The 15,981-nt window shown below is 40.0% G+C and overlaps 1 protein-coding gene across 4 annotated transcripts in view; it reads left to right on the top strand.

The window, feature by feature from the left end:
• The first annotated feature begins 4,057 nt into the window (after positions 1-4,057).
• CRY1 (cryptochrome circadian regulator 1) overlaps positions 4,058-15,981 on the top strand; it is a 93,250-nt gene continuing 81,326 nt past the window's right edge. For 2 of the 4 annotated variants that reach the window (XM_089921231.1, XM_089921229.1), the window contains exon 1: positions 4,058-5,056. In XM_089921231.1, coding sequence (XP_089777357.1) covers positions 4,899-5,056 — 158 coding nt within the window. In that variant the 5' untranslated portion in view covers positions 4,058-4,898. The remainder of the gene's footprint in view (positions 5,057-15,981) is intronic. The other 2 variants (XM_022599908.3, XM_022599907.3) reach the window with 1 other exon arrangement.

The following is a 15,981-nucleotide window of genomic DNA, read 5'->3' as shown; positions in this document are numbered from 1 at the left end:
AGGAAGAGAAGCCCCTTCCTCTTTCAGTTTCCCTCCAGCACCCTCTACTGGCAATGTTTAACATGGTGCCAGTGGTGAAGGAGAAATCCTTACAGTTTAGTTCCATTAACACAGAGGAAGCACAAAAGGTGAATTTGGAGCTGAGAGGCAATAAGTTGATAACTGACATGTGGATGATGTACAGCGTTCATGTGATCAACTGGGTGTTATCACAGTCTGTAGAAGAACATTGATTGAGAGTCTGTTGGATACTGGGCACTGTGGCATGTGCTAAGGGTATAATGAGGAACATGATAGACCAAAATATCTGCCCTCCTGGAGTTTGCATATGGGATTGGGGCAGGCATAGATTGCCTGACAATAAATAAGTAAACAACCAAAAAACTACAGATAACAATCAGTGCTATGATGAAAGTAAACAGGGGACTATAATAGAAACTAAGAAGGGGTCCTTTTAGAATGGGCTGACAGGGGAGACCTCTCCCAGGAGGTGACAAAAATTATGAATGACTTTGAAATGGGCAAAAAAGATCACTAGGTCTCTTGTCTGGGGCACCTTTCAAGTTATTCTCTGCCTGTCATTATCTTTAAACTATTTTACAGCTCTGTAAATTGTAGATAAATGATGCAATGCAAAGGAATGTTAACTATGCACATGTAAGTGGATTTTTCCTGTGAAAGTGAAATTGATTTCCCTCCCCCAACCCCTCTGTAGAAGTGTTTTGCATATATTAAGCAAATTTACTTTTAGCATTCCTGATGGCCTACATGTATAACTGCTCTTTGGAATCTCCTTTTATTTCATTGTAACATCGTACTGGCTCCCTAATTAATTAACAAGTTTAGTGAAATCTTTGACATGTGTTCATTTTATATTCATATGAGAATGACATTAAAATAATGACGATCCTGGGGGGAAGGCAAAATGGGTAAAGGGGGTCAACTGTATGGTGATGGATGGAAACTAAACTTTTGGTGGTGAGCACACTGTAGCATATACAGAAGTCAAAATATAATATTATACACGTGAAACTCATGTAATGTTATAAACCAATGTTACTTCAATTTAAAAAAAGATCCCTTAACACATTTAAATTCAATCCCCCCAAAGACTCCAGTGCTGGGGGGGTCACTCAGCCAGGGACTATTAGCCTAATATTCACATCACATCAAGACTGAGGGAGCTGATCACACTGTCTACTCCTTCATTATTTGTGTGTTGATAACACACGCCCAAAATCACCTCTACAAGACAGGGTCAAGGGAGAACACAGCCTTGCAATTTAGAGGCTGACACAGTTTTATCAAGGGTGCTCATGAAATCAAAGAGATATTGATTTTTCTAACATTGTGGGCAGTTAAAAGAACGTTTAATAGGACTCTTCATATATATTTTTGAGCCCATGACAGGGCTGTGCTTATAGAATCCTAGAATTTTAAAATAGTATAGCAAACTTAGAAATCTAGTTCAATCCCCCCATTTTACATATGAATTAAGCAAGCCAGGAAAGCCTAGATGACTAGCTCAAGATCATTAACTAATTAACGGCGAGCTCAGATATAACCCAGTGTCTTCCTTTCTACCACCAGGATGTTGGAGCCAACCAGAATTTCACAAGAGATTCCCAGCAATGCTCCCCATCCCTTCTTTCCTTCTTCATACATATACACTCACTCTGAAAAAGAAAGGGAGTGGTGGTGTCAGAGATGGTATGTGATAAGGAAAGAGCTTTGGGCTCAGAAACAGTCTTGGTTTTTCATCTGGTTTTACTACGTATTTGTATTTCTGAGCTTTAGCGTCTTCATCTGCAAAGTGGGCACAAATAATAAGCTGCCTTATAAGATTATTCTGAGGGTTAATAATAACCTATATAAAGTGCCTGGCATATAGTCGGTGCTCAATAAGTCATAACTTTTATTAAATGCTTACAAAAATATATTAAAGAACAACCTACATGCCATAAAAAACCTTTACTCTTTGAGGAATGCACAGTTGACAGTACTGACATTTTCATAATAAGTTAGTACTTTCATGTGTAAATGAAAGTTATACACCCACCCACATACAGCCGTCTGTTAAAAAAAAAAACATCTATTGAATGGACAACTGGCAAACATAAGGCAACTCCACACAAATCAATATTCTCTCTCTACCTCCCACTGTTACACTTAGATGCTTAAAATAATTCTTACGTCTCTAGACAAAATCTTACTTTTTTGTTTTTGTTTTAATATTTATTTATTTATTTGTCTGTGCTGGGTCTCAGTTGCGGCATGCAGGATCTTTAGTTGTGGCATGTGGGATCTCTTTTAGTTGCAGCATGCGAGCTCTTAGTTGTGGCATGCAGGATCTAATTCCCTGACCAGGAATTGACTCCAGGTCCCCTGCATTGGGAGCACAGAGTCTTAACCACTGGACCACCAGGTTAAGTCCCAGAATCCGCTTACTTTCAAACTGCCTAAAATGAAACATGAACTAGAAACACTGTATTTTTACAAGTACAATAGGCCCTGGAGTATGAGGCAATCCAAATGAGTGCACAGCTCTGTTTGCCACATCCTCTGCAAAAGTGATGGGACCCTGGGTGTGGTAATTAACCGAGGCTCATCCCCACTGATAAAAATAACTGTTTAATACTTCATCGTGAACAACAGGTTTTCATATACTATATAATTTTAAATGTTAAGAAACTAAAAAGAAGATGCTATGCCCTCCCTACGGCAACGAAAGCAAGGTTAGGGAAGACTATCCAGACATATTGGCTCACTGGAGGACTAAATTTACATTACAGCTGTATTAGTTTGCTAGAGCTGCTGTAGTGATGTACCACAAAATGAGTGGCTTAGAACAACAGGAATTTATCGTCTCACAGTTCTGGAGGCCGGAAGTCTGAAATCAAAGTGTTGGCAGGGCCATTCTCCCTCTGAAGGCACTAGGGAAGGATCTGTTCCAGGCCACTCTCCTAGCTTCGAGTAGGTTCTTGGTTTGTGGCAGCATAACTCCAATCTTCACATGGCCTTCTCTCTGTGTGGGGGTCTGTGTTGCATCCAAATTTCCCCCTTTTTAAGATACCAGTCATTGGATTTGGTCCCCTAATGACCTCATCTGCAAAGATCTTATTGCCAAATAAGGTCACATTCACAGGTACTAGGGCTTATATGAATTTTAGAGGTACACAACTCAATCTATAACAACCACCTCAAAGGTGGTTGTAGCGAGCAGCAGATTCTAAAGAAGAGCATTTTATAGAGGGAAAAATAGAACATATAAAGGTTAAGAGACAGATTGTGAACTCTGTGAGGGCTGAGATATTTGTCTCTTTCTCCCTTGTATCTGCAGCACTTCGAACAGTGCCAGTTTCATTCAGTAAGTGATTGTTGAATGAATATAAGGTCATTGCATGTCTAAGGAATGGCATGGCCTTAAGTTCATTGTCCCCAGAAAGGTAGGCAAAGACCCTATTACGAAGAGCCTTGCAAACCACACTAAGTGTAAGAAACTAGGGCTGACATGTTGACGATATTAAGGAATTCCACGGATGCCTGGCACCCGCCAGTTACTCCTCTTCCCCAGAGCACGTGCAAGGGTGCCATGCCGCGAGGGCCACAAGATGAAGGGCGCCAGCTCTACACACTCCAAAGTAGAGCTGGGTTCTCCAGCTAAAGCTGGATGGAAGCACATGGTTTGGGCTCCAAGTCTACGTGGAGCCTCCTACTTTGCTCTTTCCAACCCATCCTGCCCTCACTCCCCGCCCGGCTGGCCCGCCGACTCCTGGAAGACACCAGGCAGTCTCCAGGGCTCCGTGAACCCCACGGGAGAAATCCCGCAGCGCGCTCCAACCCCCCGGCCCCGCCCTCCTTCCCACTGGAATGCAGCGAGAGCGCAAGCGCGCCTTCCAGAGCAGAGCGCGCGCTCGCGAGCTCCCCGCATACCCGTGCTCATCCGGGTCTCGGCGAACCTCAGCCAATGGTGAACGTTCACGGCCCTCGAGGGCGGGGCTAAGCCTTCCCTCACATGGGGCCTCTGCTCACAGTGGGCGCTTCCAGGCAACACCAACCATTCAGCCGAGAAAAGGCGCAGAGGCAGAATGCCTAGTGTCTGGGCGAGGATAGACGGTTTTGAGATGGAGCAGCTGTCGCCCCGTAGAAGCGACTGAAGTGCAAGCAGATTCCCCAGAGCCGCTGTAGTAAACACACTTCAGAAACGTGAGGTGCCGGTAGTCACGTGGGGAGTGCCCCCTCCAATGAGGAGCCGAGGGCGGGGCCGAGGCCGCTGACGCGGCGGTGGCGGCGGAGTCACCCGGCCAGCCTCGGGACCGGTCACCGGCCGGCAACCGTCCAGCGGCCTCGACCACCGCCTCCGTGCTCCGTCCTCACTCCTCTCTCCCGGGCCGAGAGGCAGCGTGGCCGACAGTGGCTAAATTCTCTCTCATTCCTGTCGGCGGCTCGCCTCAGGCGGGCCGTCTGCTCCTCGGGGGCCGCCTCGGTGGGGCTAGGTTTCCGTGACGAACCTCCTGGGGCTGCCCGCGCCCGCTCGGGCCGTCGTGTCGGCTCGATTTTGTTGAACTTGCTCACCCTCCGCCGGTCCGGGGACCTCGAAGTTATGCGTCTCGTCCAGGAGGTGGCGGCCGGTGCCGGCTCCTAAAGGCGTCACACCCGGACTCCGCTGACTGGGCAACCTCCATTCATCTTCCAGCTGCGCCGCCAGCGCCCTCTCCCTCCCCCGTCCCCTCCTCGGACTCATTTTTTCCTTCCCTCCCCTCTGCCGCCCTTTCCTCACTCCTTGGGTGCGGCGATTCTCCTGCGACCGGAGGTGTCGGTTATGAGCCGGACGCCCCTGCCCTGAATTTCTCCGCGGAGGAGCTCGGCGGCTCCCCGCCACCCGCCGCGTCCCCGGGATGGGGGTGAATGCTGTGCACTGGTTCCGAAAGGGGCTTCGGCTTCACGACAATCCTGCCCTGAAGGAGTGTATTCAGGGCGCCGACACCATCCGCTGCGTCTACATCCTCGACCCCTGGTTCGCCGGCTCCTCCAATGTTGGCATCAACAGGTGGCGGTGAGTCAAAATCCCGTGGGAAATTGGTTTCGCTGTTTGCTGAATCAAGACTTCACATGCGATCGGCCAGACCTGAGAATTTAGACTTGGCACCGGCTTGCCTATGCCGTTTTAATTACTGCAGGTGCTTTAAGTATTAAATAGAACGGATTTAATAGTCCTCTGGACAGAGAGTGCTGTGCTGGCAGCCTGGAACACCTTGGCCTTAAGGTGTGAGTTCCGTGGCTCTGCACTAATGGGAACTCTTCCCCTGGATTTATGGAGTGCTTAGTGCTGGAGTTAAAGAAACACCCGTCCAGTTCTCAGTGGCCCGTGGGTTGATTTCCTTGGCCTCTTTGTGGCGTTTGAAGGGATTGCGGTTTTTAATGTTTACGTTTGTGTGTGTCTAGTTAACTCATAGTATGGAGAAAATCATTCATTCAGTAGAGTCGCCTCCAAATCCGGTTTTCTTCCACCATGAGGTTGCCACAGGCAAAGCAAGGGAAACATTTCTTTTTGCTCGGCTCTCCCTCTCCACTCCTCCTTGTGGTTGACTAGACAAGCACAGTTTTTCTTTCTAGGCAATGTATAATCCTTCTAGGATTCAGAGCACTGGAAGAAATCTTAGAGAAGCTTTATGATCTTTTCCTGAAACGCCAGGCTAGAGGATTGTTAGGCCCCCTGGTGGAAATGAAACCGTTCTTTCAACAGATTATTGATCACCTACTGTATACCAGGCACTGCTTTAAACACTAGGGATATGGTAGTGAATGAAACAGATAGAACTTCTTGTGCTTTTCAAGCACATGTCCCAGAAAGCATATAGTATTTAGTGGCGATAAAGGATTTGCAGAAATAGAGATAAAAGGGATGAAAAATACAAGGAGTCGGGGTTGGAGTAGCAGTTTAAAATATGGTGATAGGGAAAAACTCAGAGAAAGTCACAGTTGAGCAAGACGATGAAGCAAGTAATGGATTACAGATATCTAGGGAAAAGCATTCCAGGGAGAAGGAACAGTAGGAGAAAAGGACCTGAGGTGGAAATATGCTTAACCTTTGGAAGGAACAGCAGAAGAAACCAATATGGCTGGAGCAGAATACGTGAGAGGAAAAGTAGTAGATGAGGTCAGAGATGTAATAGGGCCAGATTGAGTAGAGCTTTATAGGCAGTTGTCACGATTTGGGCTTTTACTCACAGCAAAGTGGGAATAATTGTAGGATTATGAGCAGAGAAGTGATGTGATTTGATGTAAGTTTTAAAAAAACTTCTCTGGCTGCGGTTCTGAGAACAGACTCAAATTGTGGGATGGAGGTGGACAAAAAGCAGTAAGACCAGTTAGGAGTCCATTGCATTCATCCAGGTGAGATATGATAATGACTTGGACCATAGTGATTGTGGTGGACGTGGTGACAAGTAGTCAAGTGCTGAGTATATTTTGAAGGCAGGATTCACAGAATTTATTGACAGATTGGATATATGGTGTGAGAGAAAGAGAAGGAATTAGGAATGATTTCAAAATTTGACTTGAGAAACTAGAAGGATGGAACTGCTCTTTGCTAAGTGGTCAGTTGAAGAAGCCATTGAGAGGGTGATTTGAGTTCTCTTTTGAACTTGGTTAAGTTTGAAATGTTTATTACACATCCAGGTAGAGATAGCAGATAGGTAGTTGGATATATCTGGAGTTAAGGACAGAGATCCAGGCAGGAGATATAAATTAGGGAGTCATCACTTTATAGGTACCTTTTAAAGCCATTTATTAATCCGTTCAGTCATTGAACAGGTATATGGCATGCATGTACTACATGTCAGACACTTTTAGGTGCAGGGCATCCAGTATAAACAAAAAAGCTAAAAATTCCCTATCTTGTTGAAGCACATTCTGGTAGAGCCATGAGACTATATGAGAACATTAAGAAAATGAGTATAGATAGAGAAGAGAGGCGGTCCAAGAACTGAGCCTTGGGTACTCAAATGTGTTGAAATTGTGGACCTGTGGAAGAACCAGCATAGGAGTTAGAGAAGGAACATCTAGGAAGATAAGAAAACCCAGAAGAGTATGGTGTCTTGGAAGCCAAGCAAAGGAGAGAGAGTGTTTCAAAGAAAGTGTTTTACCTTTGTCAAGTTGCTGGCCAAGTGAGATGAGGACTGAAAATTAAAAATCATATTTAGCATTTGAGATCATTCATAATCATGACTAAAGTGGTTCCAGTAGTGTCAGAGACAAAAGCCTTTTGGGAATGGCTAGCTCTTTTTTTTTTTTTTTTTTTTTTGTGGTACGCGGGCCTCTCACTGTTGTGGCCTCTCCCGTTGCGGAGCACAGGCTCAGTGGCCATGGCGCATGGGCCCAGCCGCCTTTTGGGAATGGCTAGCTCTTCTAAGAAGTTTTCCTCTAGGGGGATCAGAGAAATGGTGTAGTTCCTGGGGGAGAACATGAAGTCAAGAGAGGATTTTTTTTTTTTTTAAGATGGGAGAAATTACAGCATGTTTGTGTACTGATGGGAATTATATAGCAACTCTATATAAAACACTTTCCTTAGCAGAGTTGGTGTCAAAGTTGATTCTGGAAAAAGATAATAAATGTTATATATTTTAATCTATTAATATCTTAACAATATAGTAATGATTCCCTCTTCATAAGATTGTTAGGAGGATTGTTAGGAGGATTGTTAGGAGGATTAGTTTAAAAATGTTAAATGCGGGCTTCCCTGGTGGCGCAGTGGTTGAGAGTCCGCCTGCCGATGCAGGGGACACGGGTTCGTGCCCCGGTCCGGGAAGATCCCACATGCCGCGGAGCCTGCGCGTCTGGAGCCTGTGCTCTGCAACGGGAGAGGCCACAACAGTGAGAGGCCCGCATACCGAAAAAAAAAAAAAAAAAAAGTTAAATGCTTAAAATGTGAGTGGTAGTAGTAAGTGCTTATTTGCTATTTGCTCTTAAATTGGAAGTCCTAGGTAAATAATATCTAGTTAAATGCCTACAGTCAGTTTCTTCTAGAGTACTTTATAAGTTTATAAAACCTAAACTATAAAATTCTGTAGATTAGGGGTTATATATTGCTTTACTTTGTACATCCAACAACTCACATTGTTAAATAATGAGTGAAATAAAACTCGTAAGCATAATAGGAATAGTCCCATATTTTCCTTTTTAAAAAGGATTTTTTTAAACTACTAAATATTGCCCTTGATGAGTAACAGATAAAGATGTAAATAATGAAGAGAGACAGACTGTTTTCTTCCACTGAAGTGTGTTATAAAATGGAGGGAGAGATTTTATTTAATTTGTTCTCATAGCACCAACTACAGTGCTTTTCATATAGTAGTAACTCAGTTAATGTTTGTTAATGAAGTGACTTCCAGGAGTCAATAATTTTATGTTTAAACAACTTTATTAATTTACTCATTGACCGTACAATAAGGTGCAAATTCCTTAGCTTGGCATTCAGGCTGTCTTGTGGGTTTCTGTCTTCTTTCCTTTGTGCCATTTCCTTTAATCAACAGTATTTCCTAGATTTTTGGATTTAACAGAAAAACAAATTTTTAAAAATTTATTTTGCCTAAGTAAATTAACAGAACCACCTTTTGATGTTGCCATCATTTCATTTAAGCAACTAGAGAAAGAAGAACAAACAAAACCCAAAGTTAGCAGAAGGGATGAAATCATAAAGATCAGAGCAGAAATAAATGAAATAGAGACTAAGAAAACAGTAGAAAAGATCAATGAAACTAAAAGCTGGTTCTTTGACAAGATAAAATTAATGAACCTTTAGCCAGACTCATCAAGAAAAAAAAGGGAGAGGGCCCAAATCAATAAAATTAGAAATGAAAAAGGAGAAGTTACAATGGACACCACAGAAATACAGAGGACCATAAGAGACTACTACAGCCAACTATATGCCAATAAAATGGACAACCTAGAAGAAATGAACAAATTATTAGTAAGGTGCAATCTCCTAAGACTGAACCAGGAAGAAATAGAAAATATGAACAGACCAATTACAAGTACTGAAATTCAATCGGTGATTAAATAACTCCCAACAAACAAAAGTCCAGGACCAGATGGCTTTACCGGTGAATTTTACCAAACATTTAGAGAAGAGTTAACACCTGTCTTTCTGAAACTATTCCAAAAAACTGCAGAGGAAGGAACACTTCCAAACTCATTCTATGAGGCCACCATCACCCTAATACCAAAATCAGAAAAAGATACCATACACACAAAAAAATTACAGGCCAATATCACTGATGAACATAGATGCAAAAGTCCTCAACAAAATACTAGCAAACTGAATCCAGTCGTACATTAAAAGGATCATACATCATGATCAAGTGAGATTTATCCCAGGGATGCACAGATTTTTCAGTATCCACAAATCAATCAGTATGATACACCACATCAACAAATTGAAGAATAAAATCCATATGATCATCTCTGTAGATGCAGAAAAAGCTTTTGATAAAATTCAACATCCAGTTATGATAAAAACTCTCCAGAAAGTGGGCATAGAGGGAATATACCTCAACATACTAAAGGCCGTATATGACAGACCCACAGCTAACATAATCAATGGTGAAAGGCTGAAAACATTTCCTCTAAGATTAGGAAAAAGACAAGGATGTCCACTCTTGCCACTTTTATTCAACGTGGTTTTGGAAGTCCTAGCCACAGCGATCAGAGGGGAAAAAAGAAATAAAAGGGAGCCAAATTGGGACAAAATAAGTAAAACTGTCATGTCACTGTTTGTGGATGACATGATACTATACATAGAAAATCCTGAAGATGCCACCAGAAAAATACTAGAGCTTATCAATGAATTTGGTAAAGTTGCAGGATACAAAATTAATATGCAGAAATCTGTTGCATTTCTATACGGTAACAATGAAAGATCAGAAAGAGAAATTAAGGAAACAATTGAATTCACCATCACATCAAAAAGAATAAAATACCTAGGAATAAATTGACCTAAGGAGGCAAAAGACCTGTACTCCAAAAACTGTAAGACCCTGATGAAAGAAATTGAAGATGACACAAACAAATGGAAAGATGTACTGTATTCTTGGATTGAAAGAATCAATATTGTCAAAATGACTGTACTACCCAAGTCACTCTACAGATCAAATTACCAATGGCATTTTTCACAGAACTAGAACAAAAATTTTTTAAATTCGTATGGAAACAAAAAAGACTGCGAATAGCCAAAGCAATCTTGAGAAAGAAAAATGGAGCTGGAGGAATCATGCTCCCTGACTTCAGACTATACTACAAAGCAACAGTAACCAAAACAGTATGGTACTGACACAAAAACAGAAATATAGATCAATGGAACAGGATAGAAAGCCCATAAATAAACCCACACACCTATGGTCAATTACTCTACAATAAAGGAGGCAGTAACGTGTAATGGAGAAAAGACAGTCTCTTCAATAACTGGTGCTGAGAAGACAGGACAGCTACATGTAAAAGAATGAAATTAGAACATTCTTTAACACCATACACAAAAATAAACTCAAAATGCATTAAAGACCTAAATGTAAAATTGGATATTATAAAACTCTGAGAGGAAAACATAGGCAGAACACTCTTTGACACAAATCGTAGTAATATCTTTTTGGATGTGACTCCCAGAGTAATGGAAATAAAAACAAAAATAAACAAATGGGACCTAATTAAACTTAAAAGCTTTTGCACAGCAAAGGAAACCAGAAACAAAACAAAAAGACAACCTACAGAATGGGAGAAAATATTTGCAAATTACGTGACTGACAGGGAATTTATCTCTAAAATATACAAACAGCTCATACAGCTCAATATCAGAAAAAACAACCAATCCAATCAAAAAATGGGCAGCAGATCTAAATAGACATTTCTCCAAAGAAGGCATACAGATGACCAAAAGGCACATGAAAAGATGCTCATCATTGCTAGTTATTAGATAAATGCAAATCAAAACTACAATGAGGTATCACCTCACACCAGTCAGAATGGCCATCATCAAAAATTCTACAAACAATAAATGCCGGAGAGAGTGTGGAGAAAAGGGAACCCTCCTACACTATTGGTGGGAACGTAAATTGGTACAGCCACTATGGAGAACGTATGGAGGTTCCTTAAAAAACTAAAAATAGAGCTACCATATGATCCTGCAATCCCACTCCTGGACATATATCTGGAGAAAACCATAATTCAAAAAGATACATGCATCCCAATGTCCGTAGCAGCACTATTTACAATAGCCAAGACCTGGAAACAACCTGTATGTCCATTGACAGATGAATGGATAAAGAAGATGTGAAACACACACACACACACACACACACACACACACACACACACACTGGAATATTACTCAGCCATAAAAAGAATGAAATAATGACATTTGCAGCAACATGGGTGGACCTAGAAGATTATCACGCTAAGTGAAGTAAGCCCGGCAAAGACAAATATCGTATGATATCACTTATATGTGGAATCTAAAAAAAAAAATTATACAAATGAGCTTATATGCAAAACAGAAATAGACCCCCACACATAGAAAACAAACTTATGGTTACCAAAGGGGAAGGGGGAGGATAAATTAGGAGTTTAGGATTAACATATATTCACTACTATGTATAAAATAGATAACCAACAAGGACCTACTATATGGCACAGAGAACTATACTCAATATTTTGTAATAACCTATAAGGGAAAAGAATCTGAAAAAGAACATATATATGTGTGTGTGTACATATCTATACACACACACACAAACACACATATATATAGTTATAACTGAATCACTTTGCTGTATACCTGAAACTAACACAACATTGTAAATCAACTATACTTCAATTTAAAAAAAAGGGTGCTCTACTATTTACAGTAGCCAAGACATGGAAACAATGTAAATTTCCATCAGCAGATGAATGGATAAAGAAGATGTGGTACACACACACACACACACACATACACACACACACATACACACACACAAATACACACACACACACACTCACTCATATACTGGAATATTACTCAGCCATAGAAAAGAATGAAATAAGGTCACTTGCAGCTACATGGATGGACCTAGAGGTTATCCTACGAAGCAAAGTAAGTCAGAAAGAGAAAGACAAATAACATATGATATCATTTGTATGTGGAAGCTAAAATATGACACAAATGAACTTATTTACAAAAGAGAAACAGACTCACAGACATAGAGAACAGACTTGTGGTTGCCAAGGTGGAGGGGGGTGCAGGAGAGGGTTGGGTTGGGAGTTTGAGACTAGCAGATACCAACTACTGTATATAAAATAAAGAAGAAGGTCCTACTGGGACCAATATTCAATATCCTGTAATCATAATGAAAAAAATATGAAAAATAATATATATGTAACTGGATCACTTTGCTGTACACCAGAAACTAACACAACATTGTGAATCGAATATACTTCAGTTTTTAAAAAAGGAGTGCTTTAACATTAAAAAAAAGTTTGAAGGACATTGTTACAAAATAAAAGACAGTTCTTTGATTTGAATAAATTAAGCTTTATGAGAATTCATTTTGCCCCATTTGATCTCTCAGACCAGTGAAAATTTTATCGTGGATTTGTCATCTTTGGATTTGAGTAATTTATAATATTTCAGTTCCTTCCTTCACTTATTTCTTGTTGAAGTTATGTGACACAAAATCTTATATGTGAATGTCCATAGAGTTACTATTATTCATAATAACCTAAAGGTAGAAACAACCTAAATGTCCATCTGTTGATGAATGGCTAAACAAAATATGATATATCTGTACAATGGAATATTATTCAATCATAAAAAGGGGTACTGATACATGCTACAACATGGACTGACATGAAAACATTATACTAAGTGAAGAAGCCAGTCACAGTATCCCACATGCTATTTGATTCTATTTATATGAAATGTCCTCAATGGGTAAGTATGTAGAGCTAGAAAGTAGATTAGTGGCTTCTTCGGTCTGGTGGGGGAGGGGTTGTGGGAGTTGAGCTAAGGGGCATGGGGTTTCTTTTTGAGGTGATGAAAATGTTCTAGAAGGTGATGGTTGCACAACTTTGTGAATATACTAAAAACCATTGAATTGTACATGTTGAAAAATAAACAAAACCCCAGAACCCTACTCACCTCTTTAAGGCCCAGTCCAAATGACGCCGTTTCCAATATACCTTTCTTTATCATCTTGTCTGGTTGATGAGCAGTTTTGTGAGCTCTTATATCATTTTTTGATACTACTTATATCATCCTTAGTAATTACTTCTTTCATTTGTAAATATTGATATAGTTCTCATATATTCATTTCTCCCCTGTTTAACAGATTGCACCTCTTCTTCCTAAAGAGAAGATATCATTCATTTAATCAGAGTTTATTTGGGGTTCATATTCATGGCAGGCACTATTCTTGGTGCTGGGGATGCAACAATGAATAAACAGAAAAAGTTCCTGCCTTGAGAAGCTTCTAGTATAGGAGGAGAAACAGACACTAAAACAAACATATCAGGTGGTGGTAATTGTAATGGAGAGAAATAAAGCAGAATGTGAGAACAGAGACCTAAATGAAGGAGAAAAAAGCTATGGAAATATCTGGGGGAAGAGCCCTGTGTATTCTTCACAATGTCTAGCATCATGTCTTGTACAAAGTAGGCATTTGGTAATTATCTTTTAAATTTTCTTTGTTAAGTCTAGGATTTGGGAGAGGGGCAGTTACTTCCCTTAACTTGGATGCTAACGTGTAACAAACTCATAATTTGGAAAAATAATTTTTAATGAACAGATTACTTTTGATATTTAAACTAAAACATGTTTATGACACAGTTGATGCTGTCACATGAGAGTCTCTTAATTTTCAGTAACCAAATCTATAAATGTATCCACATCCTTACTTATTCTTTCCTTCTACTGTATGACTTCAGTGAAAGAGATATTGCTTACCCTATTCAAAACCAGTATCTTTTCTCCATTGTATATTCTTGCCTCCTTTGTTGTAAATCAATTGACCATAAGTGTCTGGGTTTATTTCTGGGCTTTCTATTCTGTTCCATTGATCTATGTGTCTGTTTTGTGCCAGTACCATATTGTGTTGATTACTATAGCTTTGTAGTATCATCTGAAGTCAGGGAGCATGATTCCTCCAGCTCTGTTCTTTCTCAAGATTTGGCTTTTCAGGGTCATTTGTGTTTCCACACAAATTTTAGAATTATTTGTTCTAGTTCTGTGAAAAATGCATTGGTATTTTGATAGGGGTTGCATTGAATCTGTAGAGTGCCTTGGGTAGTATGGTCATTTTAACAATATTGATTCTTCCAATCCAAGAACACAGTGTATCTTTCCATCTGTTTGTGTCATCTTGAATTTCTTCCATCAGTATCGTATAGTTTTTGGAGTATAGGCCTTTTGCCTCCTTAGGTAGGTTTATTCCTAGGTATTTTATTCTTTTTGATGTGATGGTAAATTCCATTGTTTCTTTAATTTCTCTTTCTGATCTTTCTGTATTAGTGTATAGAAATGCAACAGATTTCTGTGTGTTAATTTTGTATCCTGCAACCTTACCAGATTCGTTGATGAGCTCTAGTAGTTTTCTGGTGGTGTCTTTAAGATTTTCTAATTTGAAAAGATACATGCATCCCAATGTTCATAGTAGCATTGTTTACAATTGCCAAAATATGGAAGCAACCTAAGTGTCCATCAACAGCTAAATGGATAAAAATGGATAAACAAGATGTGGTGTGTGGTGTATGTATATGTATGTGTATATACACACACACACACACACACACACACACACACACACAAAATGAAATACTATACAGCCATAAAAAAGAGCGAAAATTTGCCGTTTCCAGCAACATGGAGAAACTTGGAGGGTATTATGTTAAGTGAAATAAGTCAGACAGAGAAAGAAAAATACTGTATGATATCAGTTATATATGGAATCTAAAAAATACAACAAACTAGTGAATATAACAAAAAAGAAACAGACTCACAGATACAGAGAACAAACTAGTGGTTACCAGTGGGAAGGGGGAGAGGGATAATAGAGGGGTGGGGGAGTGGGTGGTAAAAACTGTTGGGTGTAAGATATGCTGCAAGGATGTATTGTACAACATGGAGAATATAGCCAGTATTTTGTAATAATTGTAAATGGAGTATAACCTTTAAAAATTGTATAAAGTAAAATAAATGCCTTTAAAAATCCCAATATCTTCATCTGTACTCTATAAACTTTGTTAGCTTTATTGAGGTATAATTGACAAATTGAAATTGTATATATTTAAGCTGTAAGATAGATTTTTTGATATATGTATTCATCGTGAAGCTCATTTTTGATTATTCACTTTCACCTTTTCTTTAACGCTGTCCTCTTTTTAAGTTGCTTCCAATCAACATTTAAACATGCTTAAAACCAAATTCTATAAACAAACAAACAACAACAAAAAACCAAACAGGAACGAAACCTACCCTTGACATTCCTCTCCTGAAACTATGTTTCTCAGTTCCTTTTTAGCCACACTTCCTAAACAAGATGTCTAAATACTGACTGACTTCATTTCTTTATCTTCTACTCACCCTTGAACCCACTCCAAATTTGGTTTTACCCACTCCCCACCCCCTTCTCCACCAAAACTGTTTTCATCCAAAGGATACTTTAAAACTTTTCATTCCTGGACTTTTTACTGTTTGACACATTTGACTACACATTCCTCTTCTTCCCTCTGCTTTGGTTAGAGGATTCTCCTATGTTTGTTTTTCTGTCAGAGCTATTAGTGTTCTTCCTTAACTTCCCTTTTTCTGTTCAACCCTTAAATGCCCCTTAAGTCTGTAATCTCCACCCTCTTTTCCTTATTCCTAGGTAATCTTCTCTCTTCATAAAGTCAGTTACCAATCTATATGCCCAGAATTCACAAATTAGTATTTGTAGCCCAGATCTCTCACCTGACCCC

The sequence above is a fragment of the Delphinapterus leucas genome, chromosome 11, assembly GCF_059928025.1.
Source record: "Delphinapterus leucas isolate spDelLeu-1000000601 "Yukka" chromosome 11, BTC_Dleu_Yukka2, whole genome shotgun sequence".
Lineage (NCBI taxonomy): Eukaryota > Metazoa > Chordata > Mammalia > Artiodactyla > Monodontidae > Delphinapterus > Delphinapterus leucas.
The sequence above is the reverse complement of the archived record's forward strand: the minus strand, read 5'-3'. Positions and strand labels throughout refer to the sequence as shown.